General features: G+C 34.8%; 1 protein-coding gene across 2 annotated transcripts in view; it reads left to right on the top strand.

Annotated features, from left to right (window-relative positions):
* LOC125681031 (uncharacterized) overlaps window positions 1-19,068 on the top strand; it is a 36,476-nt gene extending 17,408 nt beyond the window's left edge. For both annotated transcript variants that reach the window (XM_048920920.2, XM_048920921.2), the window contains exons 9-14: window positions 2,331-2,387; window positions 3,953-4,006; window positions 7,189-7,469; window positions 7,608-7,817; window positions 9,697-9,859; window positions 18,244-19,068. In XM_048920920.2, coding sequence (XP_048776877.2) covers window positions 2,331-2,387; window positions 3,953-4,006; window positions 7,189-7,469; window positions 7,608-7,817; window positions 9,697-9,859; window positions 18,244-18,845 — 1,367 coding nt within the window. In that variant the 3' untranslated portion in view covers window positions 18,846-19,068. The remainder of the gene's footprint in view (window positions 1-2,330; window positions 2,388-3,952; window positions 4,007-7,188; window positions 7,470-7,607; window positions 7,818-9,696; window positions 9,860-18,243) is intronic.
* The last annotated feature ends 2,159 nt before the right edge of the window (window positions 19,069-21,227 follow it).

The raw sequence follows: 21,227 nt of genomic DNA on the forward strand, positions 1-21,227 counted from the left end.
CATCATATACCCAAGGTTGAAGCGAAATCACAGAAATGCCATTGTAAGACTCTAAAAAATTGCTCCAGACCTCAAGGTCTGCTTTGATGTTTTTGTTACCCTGATTCTGTGATGGTATCTAGTGATGCCGATAGTTGAATTGATGCGCCGGCGACAGAAGGCTCGTCCTGGGGCGATGACCTTGTAAGCAAAGTTAAGTAGACCAATGAGAGACTGCATTTCACGAAGCGAGACCTTTTTGGCGTTGTAGAAGTACTGTAATGAAGACTTAAGTTGGTTTAATTTTTCGTGAGGAAGGCGCATGGTCATATTGATGGTGTCGAGTTCGATGCCCAACAATGTGAGAATGTGGGTAGGCTCCACGGTTTTTTCATCCGCGATGGGAACGCCGATGTCAGCGCATATAGACTTGAAAGCCTGAAGGGAGTGGTGGGTGACAAAAGAATGGGGTGGGCCACAAAAAAGAAAGTCATCAAGATAATGAACAATGAAATGGTTCTGTGTATGTTTGTGGATGAGCCAATGTAAAAATGACGAAAACTTTTCAAATAATGCGCAACTAATTGAAGCCCCAAACGGTAGCATTTTATCAAAGTAGTACTTGCCTTGAACTCTGAACCCAAGCAAATTGAAATCGCCAGGGGATACAGGGAGCAGCCTAAATGCTGACTTAATGTCAGTCTTTGCTAAAATTGCCCCCTTCCAAGCTTGGCTATAAACTGTGCTGTTTGGTCTATGTTGCTATAATGTACTGAACATGCTTTAGGGTCAATGAAATGATTGATCGATGCTTTTTCAGGGTGAAACAGATGGTGTATGAGTCGCATGTCACCATCTTTTTGGGGGACCAGGCCTAGTGGTGAAACTTGCAAGTTGGGAAATGGTGGTGAATTAAAGGGGCCAGCCACGCGTGTTAAGGCAACTTCTTTGTGAATTTTATTGTTAGCTATTGTTAAATTAGCATTAAGGCTAGGGAGATTATTGGACTCGCGTGGTGACCTAGGCCCTCTATACTGAAGTTTGAAACCGTGTAGAAAATTAAACCTTCCCGAATAAATTTTCCGTCCCTGTATCCTTCCAAATGTTTGCATAAATTATAGAACTTTATCGGTGTTGCTCACAAAGAATATATGGGACTGTTATTTTGGGCATTTGCTGCTTGGGTGGTTGTATCCACACTTGCTGCATGCGTGCTTGTATCTGCACCTGGGGAAGAAAAGGCAACTTACTCCCTTGTTGAAATGGTTGCAGTACATTACTGCAGAACGACTTGGTTGATTAAAATGATTGCTTTGGTTCTGATGAGCATTGTTACGGGTGTGGGTTTCTGACCTATTCGAAATGTGCAACAACCAAAATTCTTGGTTGATGTTGCCCCACGAGAGTTGTGGCTGACTGACCATTCTGAGACGAAATTGCTCATCGTATCGAAACCAATAGTTAGACCTAGACGCCGCAAGTCTAATGTCCCTGAAATATCTAAACAATTATTGCGCCCGTGTCGGAAACTTTTCTAGCATGATGCTAATGAAGATGACAAAAGCGGAAGTCCACTTGTCTATATTGAGGTAAGAATTGGTCTTGGGCTTAACGATGCACAACCGCCCCTCCTTAACCTTAATATCACCTTGTGAATCGTAATCTTGCAATTCGTTGGTGGTTTTAATGAGAAGGGAAAGGTCTATGAATCTGCCCTCCCAAATCTGAGTCTTAATTCTTTACGGGATGTAGACGCCCAAAGAATCGTAACAACTGAATTGTTGATAAGGGTGGGAGAAAAATGACTCACCCAGCTCTGGCGTGGTGTTAGGGTCTGATGTAGATGATGAAGGTATCTCTTCGTCAGATACGTAAGGCAGTAGTGGCTGGTCTTGGGGTGGACCGCGTGGTGATGGAGGGGGCACCGGGGTGCTTTGTTTGCACCGCTTCCCTTTCCCTCTAGCGGGCGTTCCGATGCTCTCTCTTCTTTTCCGAGATGCTCGGGTGTTTGGTCTGGTCCTAACTGGTGGCATTGTCCTAAAGGATGGCAACGATGATGTCTGATATTATGGATGTCGATAAAAAAAAAAACGTCCTTCTTGTTCGGTGGATTTTGAAAAAGAGAGCGACATCCGGGGACTGTTTGTTGTTAATTAACTCGTGCCGTAGCATAGTCGTACCATAACGTAGTCGTAAGGTAATACCATTGTAGTATAATTGTTAAGGGCGCCCAGGGTGACAGCCCGGGTGGAAACCTGTACTAAATTAATAGTTGACTATTTGATATAAAATCAAATAATCTTGATTAAAGACAACATGCAATCTAATTCATTGAATGATTTTAATTTTAGGTCATTCTGCCAACCAAGATGAAGGAGAAATTTCTCCATTGGTAGCAACTGGTCATAGTAAGCAGAACATGTTATTTTTAGTTCCTAAAATCAAGGTCTTTTAGCAATGCACTAATTATCATTATAATAGAACACATTATCTAGCACCTTCACGAGTTCCAGGGTACATATACTTTAAACTATATATATATGCCGTAATCTTTGGTTATTATCATAGGAATAAAAACATGTGATTATACCAAGCCATATAAGTTATACACCTTATGCAAATTATGCAATTTAACTCATTCGGATTAAATGTAATCAATATATTTTCCTTTTTAATCATGTATTCTTCAAGTCAGATAGATCGAGAACACCCCATTTCGAAATATTCATGATTACATGACGTTGCACGCGGAATTTTGGAAGTCATTACGACGTGAAATCGTTTCCTGAAAAATCACTGACAACATACACTCACTACTGTATGAGTTAACTATTATGTTGGAATTCTCTAACTAAGGAAGCTAATAAAATTGTAAACTTTTAGCTGAGTCCTGCATCTCTTACAATGTAAACTACATTACATTTATTTATGTTTTTATTCATAAACATCTTAAATGTATTAAATTATATAGGTAGCACGCATATACATGTTTAAAAGGAAAATATAGAAAACTAATGAAAAATTAAACCATACCTATGGAACTTGAAAATTTTGGTCCAAATGGCGTAGATTCGAATACGGTCACGTGGACATGTATTTCTCCATATTGAATCTCGTGTACCCAAGTTCACGTCGTTCTGAGATGTTACATAAAATCCGTAAAAGCATGTAATTTTATTTTTTTAATCATATATAATTACTCCTTGATTAACGCGATTGTACCATGTTTCCTACGTTTGTCAATTTGCTAAACACTGACGCTGAATATGATGTCACAATGCACTGTTTACATCAATTGCGGTATGTTTCCCGCGTTCAATAAATAGGCGGATCAAATATATTGAAGTTAAGAGTATGATGACCTCACACGTTCAGTGCTAACTTCGGGATATTTTTTGTTCTTGTTATGGATATAGATTCTATAGATGCCAATACATTTTGCTTCGCCCTCAAAAACGGTCACGCCGTTAGACATATTATACACTAATACTGACTCCTATTTATTCAATATCTTATCCTTCTATCATGCATTGCAACGCAAACCAAAAACCAACCAATAAAATTGGCAGGCATTACTTGCAGAAAATAAAGGTATTTAAAATCTATAAATTCTAAGTACTGTGGAATCATTAGAATTCGTGGTGGCTAAATTTTCGTAGATTTCGTGGGTATCCCTCACCCACAAATTTACATCCTCAACGAATAAAGACAAAGCAAACACTCCAGAGTTATCTTTCTTACAAATATATATAAATCCGCGAAATAACATCCCCACGAACCCGTAAAAATTCAGCAATCCACGAAAATTGGCCCCCACGAATATAAATGATTCTACAGTAATATAGAAATTTTAGTATTAATTAGATATTTCTTATAATATCTACCTCCATAGAAGATAATGGCGCTAGCACTCTAATATTTTTGTTTTTGATAAGTACAGTCTTATATTACGTTCCGAACTTTCTCTACATAGGTATTACCAACAATGAAGAGCATGGCAACTCAAATGTCCAAATGAAAGCAACTGGTAAGTAAGAATACCCGCGACAACTTGCTAGCATATCTATGATGCCATGAAAGGTGAAGATAACGAACAGTGTTCAGTCTCATAACATACTACTTTTTCATTTTCAACTTTCAAATTTGCATACACAATACGTAACAATTATGAAAAATATACTGTGAACAAAACCAGAATAGGAAGGCTCGCATACCCGGATTATGTAATCTATGCAATGGAAAACTATCAAACAAGATCAACAGAATATTGGAAGCTGTAATAGATTTATAGCAATAAACACACTTTCCAAAGGACAATACTTTGGCTGCGAATTTTCTCTAAGCAACAATTTAAAATTAGGGTAGCAAATAGCCAAAGAGAAGAAATAAATACACGATAAAGGGAAAATTGAAATGCCATAAACGGAAAATGTCTTTACATTTCCTCTAAAAACAAAAACAAAAGAATGATATGAGATTTTGCCCAAAAATTTGCAAACATCACTAAGTGATTTAAGTTTTGTTTAAAGCTCATTTTCCAGGGGCTTCGCGGGGATCAGAAAAGGGGTCAAGACTGTTTTAAGGTATCTACAGGGAAAGTTTCATTAAAAACAAATTTCGTCAATAATTATGCCAAATCAAAATGAAACCATCCTCATTACAGTTTGTTCAAAGCGTGGTCATCTTGATTAGGTTGGGACAACTAAGAGGATTCAGGCCAGTGGGGATCCGGGATAGAATTAGGTCCTCAGTACCCCTTTGCTTGTCGTAAGAGGCGACTAAATGGGACGGTCCTTCGGATGAGACCTCAAAAAACGAGGTCCCGTGTAACAGCAGGTGTGGCACGATAAAGATCCCTCCCTGCTCAATGGCCATAAGCGCCGAGCATAGGCCGAAATTTTGCAGACCTTCACCGTCAGTGGTGACGTTTCCAAATGAGTGAAAGACGTTAAACAATATTCAATCAATCAATGTTTTGTGTAAGGGTATTTGGATAAAATTTCTATCAAAATCACCACCTGATGAACAATTTAATTGATCGTGTATTCCTCGCTTAATGCAGATTCAATTTTGTTCAATATATGCAATGCCTTCCTCCACCAGACAAAGGGAAGGTCTTACAATGGCACAATAAAACCTCCCTTAGAAATTCTTCAAGAGTTGTGTTTTCTTATCGACGACAGGTCATGCGATATGGAAACTCTCATGGACAGATTGTTCTTCTATGTTAACATAAAGACTCCAAAGATTAGCGAAATTATTTAGAATATTTCTAACAGAAAACAATATAATAACAGTTTGACACTACGACGTACAATCATACCGATATGTGTGTACATGAAATTTGGCAATTGTCCAATGAGATGTTTTCGGTTACATGTACTAATTTTTGGGTCTAATAAATGTGGTAAGTTAGTAGTCTCATTTCCGTTTGAGCAGTGTAATTCAGATCAGCAATTTGGTTCATTGATCTCTTGTTGATTCAAAGAGGATATCTTATCAATCGGAATGTCGACCATTTTTATACTGCATTGTCCAGAGACTAAAATCACAAGTACTGCTTATGGTATTGTGTATTTTCAGAAATATGTTCAACTGGTTTTAAAAATGAAAATCAATGCATATTCAGTCATTTTCCATATATACAGCTGCCATTCATTCGTATACATCATAGCGGTTTTGCATTGTCTTCATATATATATGTATCAAAACAACACACATCTACATTTGTGTATTAATTTTTTCTTGTGAGTATAAAAACTATAGGTCTGTAATATATATGTAACTATTAAAAACTTATCGGCCACACGCATTCACACACACACACACACACACACACACACACACACACACACACACACACACACATGTATGTATATATATATATATATAAATTGACGATCAGATGGAGTTCAATCACATAACATTTATTTCTCTACAGGCTGTTTCGTGAGGGGATGGTTTCCCCTCACTCGTCGGGAGAAAAATGACATCTAACGAAAAACATCCGCGTGGCTGAGAATATGTTACACAGAAACTTGCCGTCATTCCCATAAATTTCTATTTACTCAATCCTGTGTGTAATCATGCTTAGCAACTATCCAGTATGTTTCTGTGTAACATATTCTCAGCCACGCGGATGTTTTTCGTTAGATGTCATTTTTCTCCCGACGAGTGAGGGGAAACCATCCCCTCACGAAACAGCCTGTAGAGAAATAAATGTTATGTGATTGAACTCCATCTGATCGTCAATTTATGTAGCTCCGTGAGGCCACGTCGAGCACTCTAGAAGATTATATCGGAGATTTATCCCAATATATATATATATATATATATATATAATTACTTTTCGCAATGATCGTTAAATTTATAGGTAAAAAATAATTAAAGCTTTACTAAACGTCTTCGTGTATCTTTTTTATTGTTACCTATATATATATATATATATATATATATATATATATATATATATATATATACGTCGTCTTATCCACAACAACTGCATTTATGGGTTGTTGGTTTTTTCTTGTGAGTACCAAACATGTATGTCTGTAATATATCTTCTCCATCGTCAACTTCCTATATCTATAATTTATAGCATTATTCCATTATCACCTACTTATGGTGTTTATATCTCTCAACTGATTAGATACGCAAGAGTGTGTTCTACATATGATCAGTTTTTAAATCACGGCAGGCTACTGACAAACACGTTGATGTCACAGGGGTTTCAACAGTCTCGTTTAAAATAAGCATTTCGCAAATTCTATGGTCGTTATTACGATCTTGTTTGCCAGTACAACCTGTCATTGGGTCAACAGCTGTCTGACGTGTTTGATACCAATTGTTAGGCCGTTCTTTACATACTGCGTTTACCTGATCAAGATAGAGGGCTCATGGAGGTTGTGACCAGTCGACAGGGAATGCTTACGCCTCCTAGGCACTTACTCTGGTGTATTCAGGGATCCATCTTTGCCCAACTCTTAATTTTGTATGCCTTATAAGAGTTATGAGATTGATCACTGTTCCTTATCTTAACCTTTTCATCTAAAGCTATTGAAAATTGACCGGCTACACACTCGCACGCATACAAACACACAAATTAAAACTCAACAACCCATATTTCTATGTGATACAGCTGCAAATTATCTATGCACAATAATTACAGATTTGTGAAAATGAGCATTTAATTTTTTTTTTTTTTTTAAGGTGCAGAGAATAAAAACAGGGAATGGATATGTGTCATCGCAATTCAAATCGGACACTCGCACATAGGTTACGGGTTTTCAGAGAGTGTTGATCCTTTAAATGTTTATACAATAGCTGCAGGCATGAAACCATCTCCAAAGAGCATTGCTAAACTTTTGATAAAGAATGGTGAATGCGAGAAATATGGTTTCGAAGCTCAAGATACTCTTTATAACACGAAAAAAATTCTGGAAGATGGACAACACAATTACTTTGACAACCTTGATGTGTTCAAGGAAGATGTAAGGATGAAATTAAAATTTCAATTATTCTATCATAGAAGATTGTGAAAATATAGATAGCGTAAACTGTTTATAACATACTATATGAAAAGTTAAGATATTTCTTATATTTTGTAACTTAACATCATTATAATTTAGGATGATCTTAAAGTTAGAGATGTCAAAGGGAAGGTCTTTGATGCAGTTGTCATATACAGACTACTTCTACGGGAGCTCGTAAAAGATGCATACCTTCATTTAAAACACAAACTCCACAAAACCATCGATAAGAGAAGTGTTTGTTTTGTGTTTTCTTTGCCTAACGATACCGCTGATCCAAAGCGGCTGTTGGATTCTGCAAGTCAAAAGGTATATTTCTGCAAAAATATGGAATTGTTTTCATCTTTTAAAATCTTTACCAAAGTTGATTAATTTTTATGTGCAAATGTTTGCGATCAAGTAAGACCAAAACGTCACACATCCACATACATTTATAAATATTTTTAAAAGCATACATACAAAATTATATATATATATATATATATATATATATATATATATATATATATATACAAAGCACTAAAATGACCAACGACATGAACAACCAGAGTGTCAAATTTTCGGGACCTTCTTCAGGACAAACGAAAAGAATTGCATAATGTAGCCAATATTAACAGAGAATAATAACAAAAACTGCATATAAATGCATTGATTGACAGGCCTAAACCCCCCCCCAAAAAAAAAACCAACATGTAGTCTGCGTTGTAAATACGTTTATAGATTAGTGTAGTTGTAATGCTAGATGCACACTTGACAAGGAGTGATATTAGGTATCTTAATATGTCGTCGATTCTAAGATATAACTTAAGGAAGTCGGCTACTTATACCTTTTCATTCCAGATAGCTTGAAATTTCATGGTTTTTTTGCAAATATCTTAAGGAACTGTGTTTGTATTAGATTTCTTACTAATTTATAACTATCCATGTGAATTGGAGTGATATCAGGTATCTCGATATGCCATCAATTTTCAGATATTGCGTTTAACGAAGCCAGCTCCTTATATCTTTTGATTTCAGGTAACCTGAAATTTTAAGTTTTTCGTAAATATGTCAAGGAACTGTGTGTGTATTAGATATCTGACTAATTTACAACTATCCACGTGAAGAGGAGTGATATTAGGTATCGTGATGTGTCGCCGATATTTAGATATCACTCTTAAGGAAGTCAGCTACTTATACCTTCTGATTCCAGGTAACCTGCAATTTCACGATTTTGGCAAATATCATAAGGAACTCTGTGTTTGTATTAGATATCTGACTAATTTCCCATTACACATATCACAAGGAGTGATATTAGGTATATTCATATGCCACCAATTTTCAGATATCACGCTTAAGGAAGTCAGCTACTTATACCTTTTAATTCTGGGTATTCTGAGATGTTAACGGCAACTTCCATTAATTGCTTCAAAAATATCTACCCATGATCTTTTTCCACCAACCATGAACATTTTGAAGACATGATAAAATTGTTGATGTTCACCATTTTTAGACCTCCATGCTGGTAGTGTTGAGTCACAATTGAACGTTTTACTTTGTTACATTTTCCATTCCAAATAAATTCAAAAACATCTTTACTCAATGATGTAATTATTTCCTTTTTCGGTGTTGAAAGTGATAGAAATAAATGGTTTATTTTCGGAATAATTAATGTTTTAACCACTGTAACCCGACCAATTGGTGTTAGAACTCGTATTGTCCAATGTTGTAGCATGCTCTTAATTTTAGGAATCTGTATATTGTAGTTTGAATCTGTAATTTGTTGTAAGTCTACTGAAAAGTTAATACCTAATAAATTAAAAGTTGTTGAACCCCAGTCAAGTTTCCATCTAGTATGATGAAAGACCTGATTTGAAAACTTTTTAGATCCCATCCAAATAATGTTTGTTTTCAAGCTGTTTACCTTTAAACCAGAAAGTTTAGAGAGAAAATCTAAGGTATCTAAAGCTGTAAAAAGTTACTTAGGTGTCCCACCAAGAGCAAGTGATGTATCATCTACGTATTGACCTATTTTGTGTTCCTTATCACATATCACAATACCTTGTATATCCTTATTTTGTTTAATTAAAATTGCAAGATTCATTGTTCACACCTGTAGAGCTTTCAAAAGGAAATCTAAAGATATCAAATTTTAAGAAAAAAACCCAATGGAAATAGACATTTATACTGATAGCGTGATATGGTTTAGATTGAGGGTTTGAGCAAAGACAATGTGAAGCTGATAAGAAGAACTGAAGCTGTTTCGTTTCTCCTTGGAGACGTAAATATTGATGCGACTGTATTCAACATGAACATGAAAAATTTTCCACTTCAAGCTGGAGCAAAGCATGCCGTTTTGAATATAGGATCACGTAAGTATATTAGAATTGCTAAGTTAAACAAATTTATTGTAAACGTTTCCAAATAATCTCAAAGTCCTATCTAACTTATAATTCACTGTCGTAAATATCATATCTTTTGAAAAGTCATTTCGGTTCATGAAAAATGAATTCAATCGCAAGTGGAACTGGGACTTAATCACCTACAACTTGCATTCAACAGAGTAAGGAATATTGGTGTTTAGTCAATATAACATAGCAAGGTTTTAAAGGAAAAAACAACTAAAGTAATTTAGACCCTCTTCGAAAATTCGGAGGAATTATATATATATATATATATATATATATATATATATATAGTGGTGACACAGTCACTTTTTAGCTCACCTGAGCTGAAAGTTCAAGTAAGCATTTCTGATCACTATTTGTCTGTCATCCATCCGTCTGTCCGTCAGTCTCTAAATTTTTCACATTTTCATTTACTTCTGCAGATTCACTGGGTCAATTTCAATTCAACTTTGCACAACTTATCCTTGGGTGCACGAAAAGGCAACAATCGAGTGGCACCCTTTTGTGGTTGTCATCACCCCCTTTCTTGGGAGAGGGTGCTACAAAATTGGGTTGCATTTTAATTTCTGGATCCTCTCTGTAGTATACATGTACATGTAACCCTTTCATTACAGAAAAAAAACCATTTATTTCAGCAATAGTAAGATTTTGATCGACAGAAATGGTGGTGGAATAAGTGGCATATTTGAAATTTTATAATTTATCATATTTGCATGATGATTCCAAATGTTTACATTTTTTGTAAATTAAAACTATTTTGTGCTTAAAAGGTTTATAATCACGCATGATGATGACCATATGTCTCCTTCAGGAAATGTTATTACATAGATATTATTGCCTTTTTATTAAGAAAGAATGTTATATATTATTGTTTTTGCTCCGAGTGCAAAAAGGTCAATCGTGAGGGAAAAAAACTCTCACTGGTGTTCTGTTATAATAACCAGTGATTGTATCTTTTTTAAAAGGGGCTTATTTTGAATTATTTTGGACTTTAGGGGTATGCAAGACGTTGTTGACATGCATTAGAGAGATTTTCAACAAATAAATAATTAAATCAACTCGTGTTGGTTATTCGGAAAGGGAGGGGGGGGGGGGTCCTGAACCCAAGCACCTGTGCTTGGCCCATATTCAAAAATTTCCAAATTGTATTTGCATGTAAAATTGTGTTCCTCTACTGTGACCCCAACCTGAAGAAAATTATGAAAATGTGAAACGTTTACAACAACAACGGAAAGTTTTTATTAAAAAAATATTCACATTATTGAGCCTTTGGCTCAAGTGAGCTAAATAAAATTCAGGGATTATCTGTACCTTTTCATGGCCTGATATTCTACGAAATAGGTTGAATTTTTTTCATTTTGTGAAAAAAATCAAAATACCGAACCCTTTTATTCTTTAAAGAAAAGTATGCAGGTTAAGGATGACCATAGGTGCAATTGAAGTGGAAATATCTTCTTCATGTAAAAAAAAAAATAAATAAATAAATAACTTACAGCTTTTCAATGGAGAATGAAAATTGCTGTACACTTTTTCATTCACCTTATCATGAATTAAAAGAGAAATGCAAGTGCACTTCCTTTCACAATAGGGGATACACTTTGTTGTGTTCAGGTGTTAGTACCAGGGTTTAAACCTTTAGTGAACTTCGTTTGGTGTGGTGCTAGCCTTTATACAGGTAAATCAGAATTGTGTTCAAGTCATATCACAAATGTATACTATATAAAGAGAACCTTTGAAGTACTCTTGTCTATTGTTATTTACTCTAATAGCTTTAATATAGTTAAATATGAGATGTTTACAAGTCATATCCTACATAAAAAGGAAAACCCTTTCTAACACTCTCCCTTATCAATCTAATGCATTATTTCTCTGGCAAAGTGGGATGTTCTAATACAAAACAATGTCATCTTTCTTCAAAATGTTTATTATCTTTAAACTATTTAACTCAAGTATCACCCATTAATTTCACTTTGAATAATATTCAAATTTACCAAAATTTTAAGAAAAATGCTACAAAGATGAATAGCAATTTTGTTTTGGTTAAATATTGCCTAGCTATCAATAGAAAGGTCTAACTTATCATTAATTACTTCTAACAAAAGGAAAAAGTATTATACTGTCATGAAATGCTGATCCTCATTTACACACATTGATATCTTAAACTGGCATGACAAACACCAACTTAATTAAAATTTGACTTTTAAAGCTGCTCCTCTACTATATGTCCTGTCCATATTCAGAAAGGGACAAAAAAATCTTCATTAATTGCTTTGAAACTGAGTTAAACACCAAAAATAGGAAATCATGAGGTCAAGGTCATAGAATAATACCACAGTTGAATAGCTACCACTAATATGTATCAGTGTAAGAATATACATAAAAATATTGACAATAGTTGCTTTGAAATTGGGCTAAATACCAAAATAGGAAATAGTGAGATCAATGTCAGAAGGAAGATCAAGGTCATAAAATGATGCCACAGTTGAATTGCTACTACTAATATGTATCAGTGTAAGAGTCTTCATAAAAATAGTGTCAATAGTTGCTTTGAAACTGAGCTAAACATCAAATATGGAAGTGAGGTCAAGGTCACAGGAAATGTCAAGGTAAAAATATTGATGCAGTTGAATAGATGATACCAATATGTATCAGCATGTAAGATGTGATGAGAGTATCTAAAATAGTTTCTTTGAAACTGAGCAAAACACAGCGCTAAAGGCAAAGTGTGACGGAAGGACAGAAGGACGGATGACGGACATGAGAAACACTATATGCCCCTGCCATATTCATAAAAAGCAACGCTGAGATTGGACATCCTTGTCAAATGCCTTTGGTCATTTTACAGGTTCTGGACATCCATCCATTATTTTTTATGCGATATACAGGATTTGTATATAAATGTTTATCCATTTAATGAATTGTTCTCCAAAATTAAATTTATCAAGGATGTTGAACATAAAGTTCCATTCTAAAGAATCGAAAGCTTTTTGAAAATTAAGGAGTAAGATTGCTCCTTCTTTTTGTTTAGTTTCACAGTATTCAAATATATCAAGTAGAAGTCTTGCATTTTCACCGATATATCTACCTTTAATGTATGCGGATTAGTCTTTGCTTATTAGTTTATCTATAACGTTTTGTAATCTCATAGCAAAAATTTGTGCTAAAATCTTATAATCACAATTTGTAAGACAAATTGGTGTATAATTTCGAAGATTATTTTCCTCTCCCTTTTTATGTATCAGAGAAATGATTGTGAATTTTTCAGAAAAATCCATGTAAATTTTTTCAAATGTTGTTATTAGTGATTCATAAAAGTAGTTTTTAATGTCATTCCAAAATAGTTTATAGAATCTGATAGGTACATTTATGTATCACATGAGGCCCAAGGGATTTATTGTTTTTCATCTGCTTTTTAGCTTGTGCGCATTCGGAAACCGTTGAGAGATCATCACATATATCTTTCTCTTGATTGGTTAGTTGAGGACATTCACAATCCTCTAAATATTTTGTTATATTTTCAAATGCGGCATGATTTGCTGAATACAAGTTTTCATAAAAATTGTAAACTGAATTCATTATATCTTCAGTTTTATTTATTATTTTATTTGTCTTTTTTAATTTCATGTATTGTATTGACAGATTGGTTTGGGTTTTTTTTTCTATTCTTAAAAAGGTAGAATGTGTTCCTTTGTCCATTTCCTATCCAATTTGCTTTGGATCTAATAAATGCACCTCCAGTAGTTTATGAATATATTTCATCTAATTCTACTTCAAGAGATTTTTGTCTTTTCATATCTATTAATTGGTGCGGTGATAACTCAATTTTTTCTATTTCCTTTTCTAGCACTTTTTTCTTTGTTTTCTATTTAGGCTTTTTTGTTTTGTAAATTTTACAGAAAAATCTTTGATAATAGATTTGACCTTTTCCCATCTTGCTACACTATCAATTAAACTTTTTAAATCTTCTTGTTTATCTTTTAACAGTTGTTTTAACTCGGTACAGTGTAGTATAGTTTAGATCTGTTAATAGCGAGGTATTTAATTTCCAATAACCTTTACCCCTGTTTTCTTCATTCATTAAAAGGTTTAATCTAATTGATAATTTCTATTACCTTGTATATTTGGAGGTTTTCTAAGAAAGATATTTGACATATCTAACTCAAAATTTTCAGACATGAATATAAAGTATATTCTACTTTTAGGTATTCCATTCCCATCACACCACGTGAATCATTCGCTTTCTTTATTTTCATCTTCCATGTATCGACTATGTTTAAATATGATAGCATATCTTATAAATGTTTTGAGCTTTTATCTTTATATGTTGATTGTGATTGATGTCTATCCTGTTTATCAAGAATGGTATTAAAATCCCCTGCAAGCATAATATTGTTTCCACTCATAGCTTACTTAAAATCCCACGATTTTAATTTTTTTTTAAATCCTATACTAATTTTATCATCATTGGGTGCATAAACATTTACGAGTGTGATAATTAAGCCATTGACTTTAATATTAATCAAATGTTTACGACCATTAACTGATATGTGTATGTTTATTATGTCAAAATTAAGCTTTTTGTGAAAAAGAATGGATACTCCTCTGCTATGAGTGGAGTCAGTACTTGAGTAATACTTAAAATTATTTTTTTCGCAAAACTGTGTTTCGCATTAAAAAAAATCACATCAATATTGTTACCATTGATATAATGTATTTCTTTTCTCATAACCATTTAACCCCTTACAGATAATACACTTCAATTGTTCCATAGCAACAATTGCAGACAAAAATCGTGTCAGCATAAACAAGCATGAGAGACTATTATCTATTTTTACTGAAGCCGGGTGAGGTAGCCCAAATATGGATCTGTTTTGGGTTGTGTGGTTTGTTTGTTTTTTTTATTTCCGTGGCTACACGCCCATGTATCTGTCCTAGTACATTTTTCCTGGCCAGGATGAGGTTTTTTGTGTGCATGAATTGATCAAAAATCATCAAAGGTGGTTTCGGCGAAAATGACATTTTTTGGTAGATTTTTCAAGAAGCTCTCGGAAATTTTCGACTTGTTACGATTTTTTCCAAATAATCTCCTCCATGATCTGAACCCATGATGAAATCCAACTATCAGATGTAGTGATAAAGTTGCCAATTCATTTGGCTTCGAGTTCCAACTTCGCTGCTCGGATTTTATTGGTAGCCATTGGATCTTATAGCTTTTACACACTGGTGGGGTGATCAGAACTCCAACAAATTCGGCATTTTTGTTTGTGGGGTTTTGGTTGACCGTAGTGATAAATGCGGCACTGAATCCCTGCGCAGTAGTTCGTGCGGAGGAGAAATTTATTACCTGGTCATCTTTTTCGTCACCGGATTTTTTTTTCATATTGTACAGTATGTCACTTTTTGGGTTAGCACCTAGTTTTATGAGCATTGCCAAAATTTCCTTGTCATCTACAGGCAGATACACTCTATCTGCGGGTGATTTAGATCCAGTGGCGTAGGAATTCTGCTCGTACACATTGAAGTTTTGATTGTTGATATCAACCCCTTGTGTTAATAGAGTTTGTTTACTTTCATCATTGGTCAGGTATATTCGCCAAAGACCCCGGTCAAGCTGGATGCAACCTACCGTGTCCCCGACTGAGTGAATGACACTTTGCATGAGTTCAAAGTCTGTAATTAGATTGTTTCTGTTCGTTTGAATATCGATAGTTTTTAAATAGACTGGCTTTGATAAGGTTTCCATGTTGTAGAAATAGTTTTAGCAATGTTTAACACAGAATAATTTCAGGTAAACACGGGTGAACACGTACTCACTGCACAGCAGAACTGTTCACAAAAATGATCTCCAAAGTGATCACTATATGTAAAGTTGATTTCTGCACAAAAAACACGCTCATATATCGGCGACAAGGTTGCGAAATCGTATGGTAAATCTGGAATCCAAAAATTGTCAAAATAGACGGAGCAGAGTAAGCCACAGCTTACCTTCGCCCAGTCACGTACCTTTTACCTTCGCCCAGTCACGTGCCTTTTTCACGTTCGTTGTTGTTTTATTGCAGTATCTTTTCAATTTTCAAAGTGACCAATGTTTCCAATTTGTCACATTTTACAGTCCTTTTCGGGTCACTTTTAATGTCTGCTAAATTTTCAGAAATATCATCAAAAGAGCTACTTGTACTTACTTCATTTACCGTCTGCATTCCCTGCGACACCATCCGGTCTTTCCCTCGTCTCCTAACATGAATAACTTTGTCGTGTGTTCAGTGAGAAGAAATAAATTCCCTCGGATACTCGATATCCTTTTAGATATGTTTCCATTCATAATCATTTTAAGAAAAGATTTGACACATACAAATATCTTCCCTGCACTAACTTTTAGAAGAAAAAATGGGCAGATAAGTCATCTAAACTCCAAAACGTACACGCCTTGTCCTGAGACTACTTACAGCATCTGTTGAGCTCATTCGCCATATTTGAATAGAATATTACTAAATGAATATCCATGGAACGTTGATGATGGAAAAGCTAAAGTCATCCCGTTTGTAATTAAGTTGAGTTGTTAGTTTACCGTTAACATATATGTTCAATAAAATATCTACGTGTGAAGCAGATGTGGGAGACTGATTTTTGCTTCACCGTCAACTCCCCATGTTTATTTAGCAATATTCCATTATCACCTGCATCTGGTGTTTATGTCTCTGAACTGATTTGATACGCAAGAGTTTGTTCTGCGTATGCTTAGTTTTAAATCGAAGCAAGCTACTAACAAATAATTTGGGGTTACAGGGGGTTTCAATAGCCTCGTTTCAAGTCAACATTTCGCAAATATTATGATTGTTATAACGATCTAATTTACCAATACCTCTCATTGGGTCAAATGCTGTCTTACATGTTTAAAACCAATGAAGACTGTTCTTTGTACTGATTTTGATTACGGATTACTCCATTTCCCCGTTCAAGATATAGGTCTCACAGCGGGTGTGACCGGTCGACAGAGGATGTTTACTTCGGCAATATTCCACTTACATAATTATTGTGTTTATGACTCTCGACTGATTCATTAGTTTGAGCTTGTTCTGTATATACTGTAATTAGTTTTTAAATCGAGGTAGGCTACTGACAGATAAGTGGTTTCAACAGTCTTTAAGATAACGAACAGTGGTCAATATCATTACTCCTATATAAAAGAATACAAAATTAATAGTAGGGTAAACACGGATCCCTGGACACACCACAGGTGGGTTCAGGTGCCTATGAAGAGTAAGCATTCCTGTTGATCGTTCACACCCGCCGTGAGCCCTATATCTTCTTCAGGTAAACGGAGTAATCCGTAGTCAAAATCAGTGTGCAAAGAACGGTCTAACAATCCGTATAAAAGATATAAAACACGTATTTGACCCAATGACAGGTTGTATTGGTAAATTAGATCGTTCAAACGACGGTATAATTTGAGAAAGGCTAACTTTAAACGAGTATGTGTTTAGTGTTTTGTTGAGGCATATTGTAACGTATTTCCTTATACGCAAGAAGGCTATCAAAGTCCGTGCCTTGTCAATTCAAGGGTTCGGGGTGCAATTAGAATAGCAACTTTCATTGATAGAATAAGATTGAGAATGTTATTAGAAATTGGGCCTACAGATATATACAAATATGGCCTAACCCTACCCAGGTTAATAATTACTAAGAAATCAAGGAAAGTCAATCAACATACAAAGATCAGGGGTTCACCAAATGATTTATAATATCAAAACAATTTAACAATGGGTATGACCACCCTCAGCGAACGACTGGCTGACCTCGGACTAACGCTTGTACTGCAGCCTTATTCAGGACACACAGTACAAGTGACAGCCCTTCAATCGCTGCACACACTGTAGAGCCTTATTCAGGCAGACACTGTGAACAACAGCCTGGTCGTCAGTCAAGTCCAGTACACAGGACAGACGAATTATGTGGCTAACCTTTATCTGGTCGACCTCGACAGGCCTCTTACTACTAAGGTCAGCCTATTAAAAGGACAGCCTCAATGCCTCCACTCTGACACCGTTACAATGCACGGAATTAAACACACTGGCTTTCTCAGTAAATCACTTTATTGCTTGCAACTTACTGTTAAACTTGTCCACCACGTCTTCTCGCTTTGGGCTTCGACAATAACTGACTGACGACAACTGTTTCGCGCTGTATTTATAGTGTTAGGTCATGTGACTAAATTGCGGATGTTTACATTGAAAACTACAATGTAGAACCTGGATGGTCAATGGATAAATTTCCGGAATATTACAATATGATATGGTGATTCAGCATTCATTTCCATTTATGTCTATTTTTATATTGATTATGAAAAGGTGGATTTGATGTCGAAGTATTAGAAGTAACTGATAGTGACAAGCCAGGCACCGTGACTACTGACTATTGTGAGAACTGGTCAGGAGAATCCCCGGAAGAGAGGTTGGAAGAACTTTTTAAATTATGTTTCGATGACGAAGGACATAGGAAGTTAAAGGATGATTTTTTTCCGGAATATTCTATGATTATGGTGAATTTTGAGAAGTACAAAAGAACGCTCGAGACGTCATCTCTTACAATACATCTTCCTCAAAAACTGATGAATTATGCAGAGAAAGCAACAACAACCAGCATCAGCAGAAGAATATCTAAATCATTAATATTTAAGGAGAAAGTCAAAGTTGACAAAGCACCTCTTACACTAGTACTCGATAAAGAATTGTTTGAAAATTGTTTTCAAGAAATGAAGGAGAAAGTTGTGCAATCTTTAGAACAAAGACTTGGAAGTAATAAAGAAATACGGAATCTGTGCGTCACAGGCGGGTATGCTAACAGACACTGTTTCACAGAGGCAATTCGAAATTGCTTAAAAGACAAAACAAGAATAATTCCATTGGAAGCTGACTTGGCAGTTGCAAAAGGTGCTGCGTATTATAGATAGAGGAGGATTAAATAAATATATGTATATAAACAAAAAATCAACTTGACGTAAGCTTCAAAGATATCAGGCCGCAGAAAATAAAAGAAAGCATCCCGGTTTTTTTCATTTTGGATCGGACTACACTGACAATATGCATTTTATACATCCCGTTTGGACGAAGAGTTGATTTTGAAGTGATGTCTTCATTGCTATATACTTAAATAAAATTATTTAGTAGAAACAATTTTACGCAAACGAATAATGCTTTTAAAAGGCATAGATGTATAGATGTTTTTACTTGTCTGGGACTCCAACCCCTTATCACCTCAAGATCACTTGAATATGCATGTACTACAAGTTATGTGAATCTAGAAAATCCACAAAACACTACACTGTACACTATTTCATGAATATAGATCCAATATGTGTGTGTATATATATATATATATATATATATATATATATATATATATATATATATATATAAAGCACTGAAGAACCAACAACATTCAGTATCCAAAACTGTCTGATCTATATTAAATAGATACAATGGTCAGGGGAAATAATTATATAAAGCACTTGAATGATCAATGACATGAACAATTGGAATTGTCAAATTTTCGGGACAACCTGTCCCTTCGTCAGGACGGGAAAGGATTACATTATGGAGAAAACACAAATATAATTAACAATAAGCACTAAAGCTACACTACAAAACTAGCTAAACACTTTTCCGGCGGATTACATGTTGCAGGCTCTGTTATTAACTCAAAAAAGAATAAGAATCAGAGCGTGAACTCATCATGTCTGGTCACTGTGGTATCAGTCGGTAAAGTGTGAAATTCATTAATGGACGAACTAACTTGGCCGATGAAAAGGTGAAACAATTAATCCGTATATCGTGAGAATACCACGATATTATTATATAAAGCACTAGTATATATATATATATATATATATATAAAACTCAAATTTTCGATGCAACCCGCGTCTTTATCAAGAGACATATATTACATAGACAAATAACACACACCATGAAAAACGACAAGTATCAATAAACTACATTGGTAACAAGAATGATACACTTTTGTACTGGGTGATAAAATGGTGGTTTTGTTGTAAAGCGTGTTTACTGACGTCAGATGGTGTAGAGAGTTTGTACCATGGTCGGGTCGGGATGAAAATAGAATTATTCTTGAAAATTACAAAAATCAGATAAATTTAGAGGGAAAACTTCCAAAACAATGTGATTATGAAATAAAATGGTAGGAAGATAATGATATTGAGTGATTAAGTTCAAAACAATAATTGGTAGTCCGTACCATTGATGATTCGGATATGGTAATTAATTAGTGCTGACAACTAAAAATAATATGATTGGCAGAAGAACACGATTAAACAACAAAGACAATCAAAAGACACAGATCTCGCATTAAATCAACAATCCAAGAAGTGAATGGGAGAGAAGTCTAAGAAAAAAGATACTGTATTATCTTTTTCAAGCTAATATGTTTTTCAAATTAAAGCCGCATTCTAGAAATTCGCATAGCTCTTTATGTTGCGATATTAGAATTTCTAGAATGCGGCTTTAATTTGTCTGACCTTGAAAAATATATTAGCTTAAAAAAATAATATATTACACAGTATCTTTTTACCATATCCGAATCATCAATGGTACGGACTACCAAATATTGTTTTCAACTTAATCACTTCATATCATTATCTTCCCACCATTTTATTTCATAATCACATTGTTAAATAACCAACAGTGTCGTGGCCTTTTCAGTGCTTTTATAAATTTCTTTACTGGCCTTGTATCTTCTCAGATCCGACACTTTAAGAAAGTAGGGTGTTGTTGGGTTTTCGTGCTTATATATATATATATATATATATATATATATATATATATATAAGCACTAAAGTTCCAACAACACCCGATACCTCAAAGTGTCGGATCCACAACATGGATACAAGGTCAAATACAAAAAATTATACAAAGCACTAAAATGACCAACGACACGAACAACGAGATTGTCAAATTTTCGGGACGACCCGTCCCTTCTTCAGGACAAACGAAAACAATTACATAATGTGGTCAATATCAACAGAGCATAATAACAAAAACTACATATAAATACATCTAGCACTACAACTACACTAATCTACAAACATATTTACAACGCAGACTACATGTTTTTGGTCTTTAGGCTTGCCAATCAATGTTAAAAGTGGAGCGAATTAGGACATGCCTTATTCGTCCAAAGAGCTGATTACACACAAATGCTATGTTGTTTTTAGACTTTAATACATGTGAATACCCATGGTATTATAAATTTTCGTGTTTTTCTTACTTGTTGTTATCCAAGTCCTCTGAGACTCTTCCTCTCTGGATACATAAATCCA

Source organism: Ostrea edulis, chromosome 2, assembly GCF_947568905.1.
Source record: "Ostrea edulis chromosome 2, xbOstEdul1.1, whole genome shotgun sequence".
NCBI lineage: Eukaryota > Metazoa > Mollusca > Bivalvia > Ostreida > Ostreidae > Ostrea > Ostrea edulis.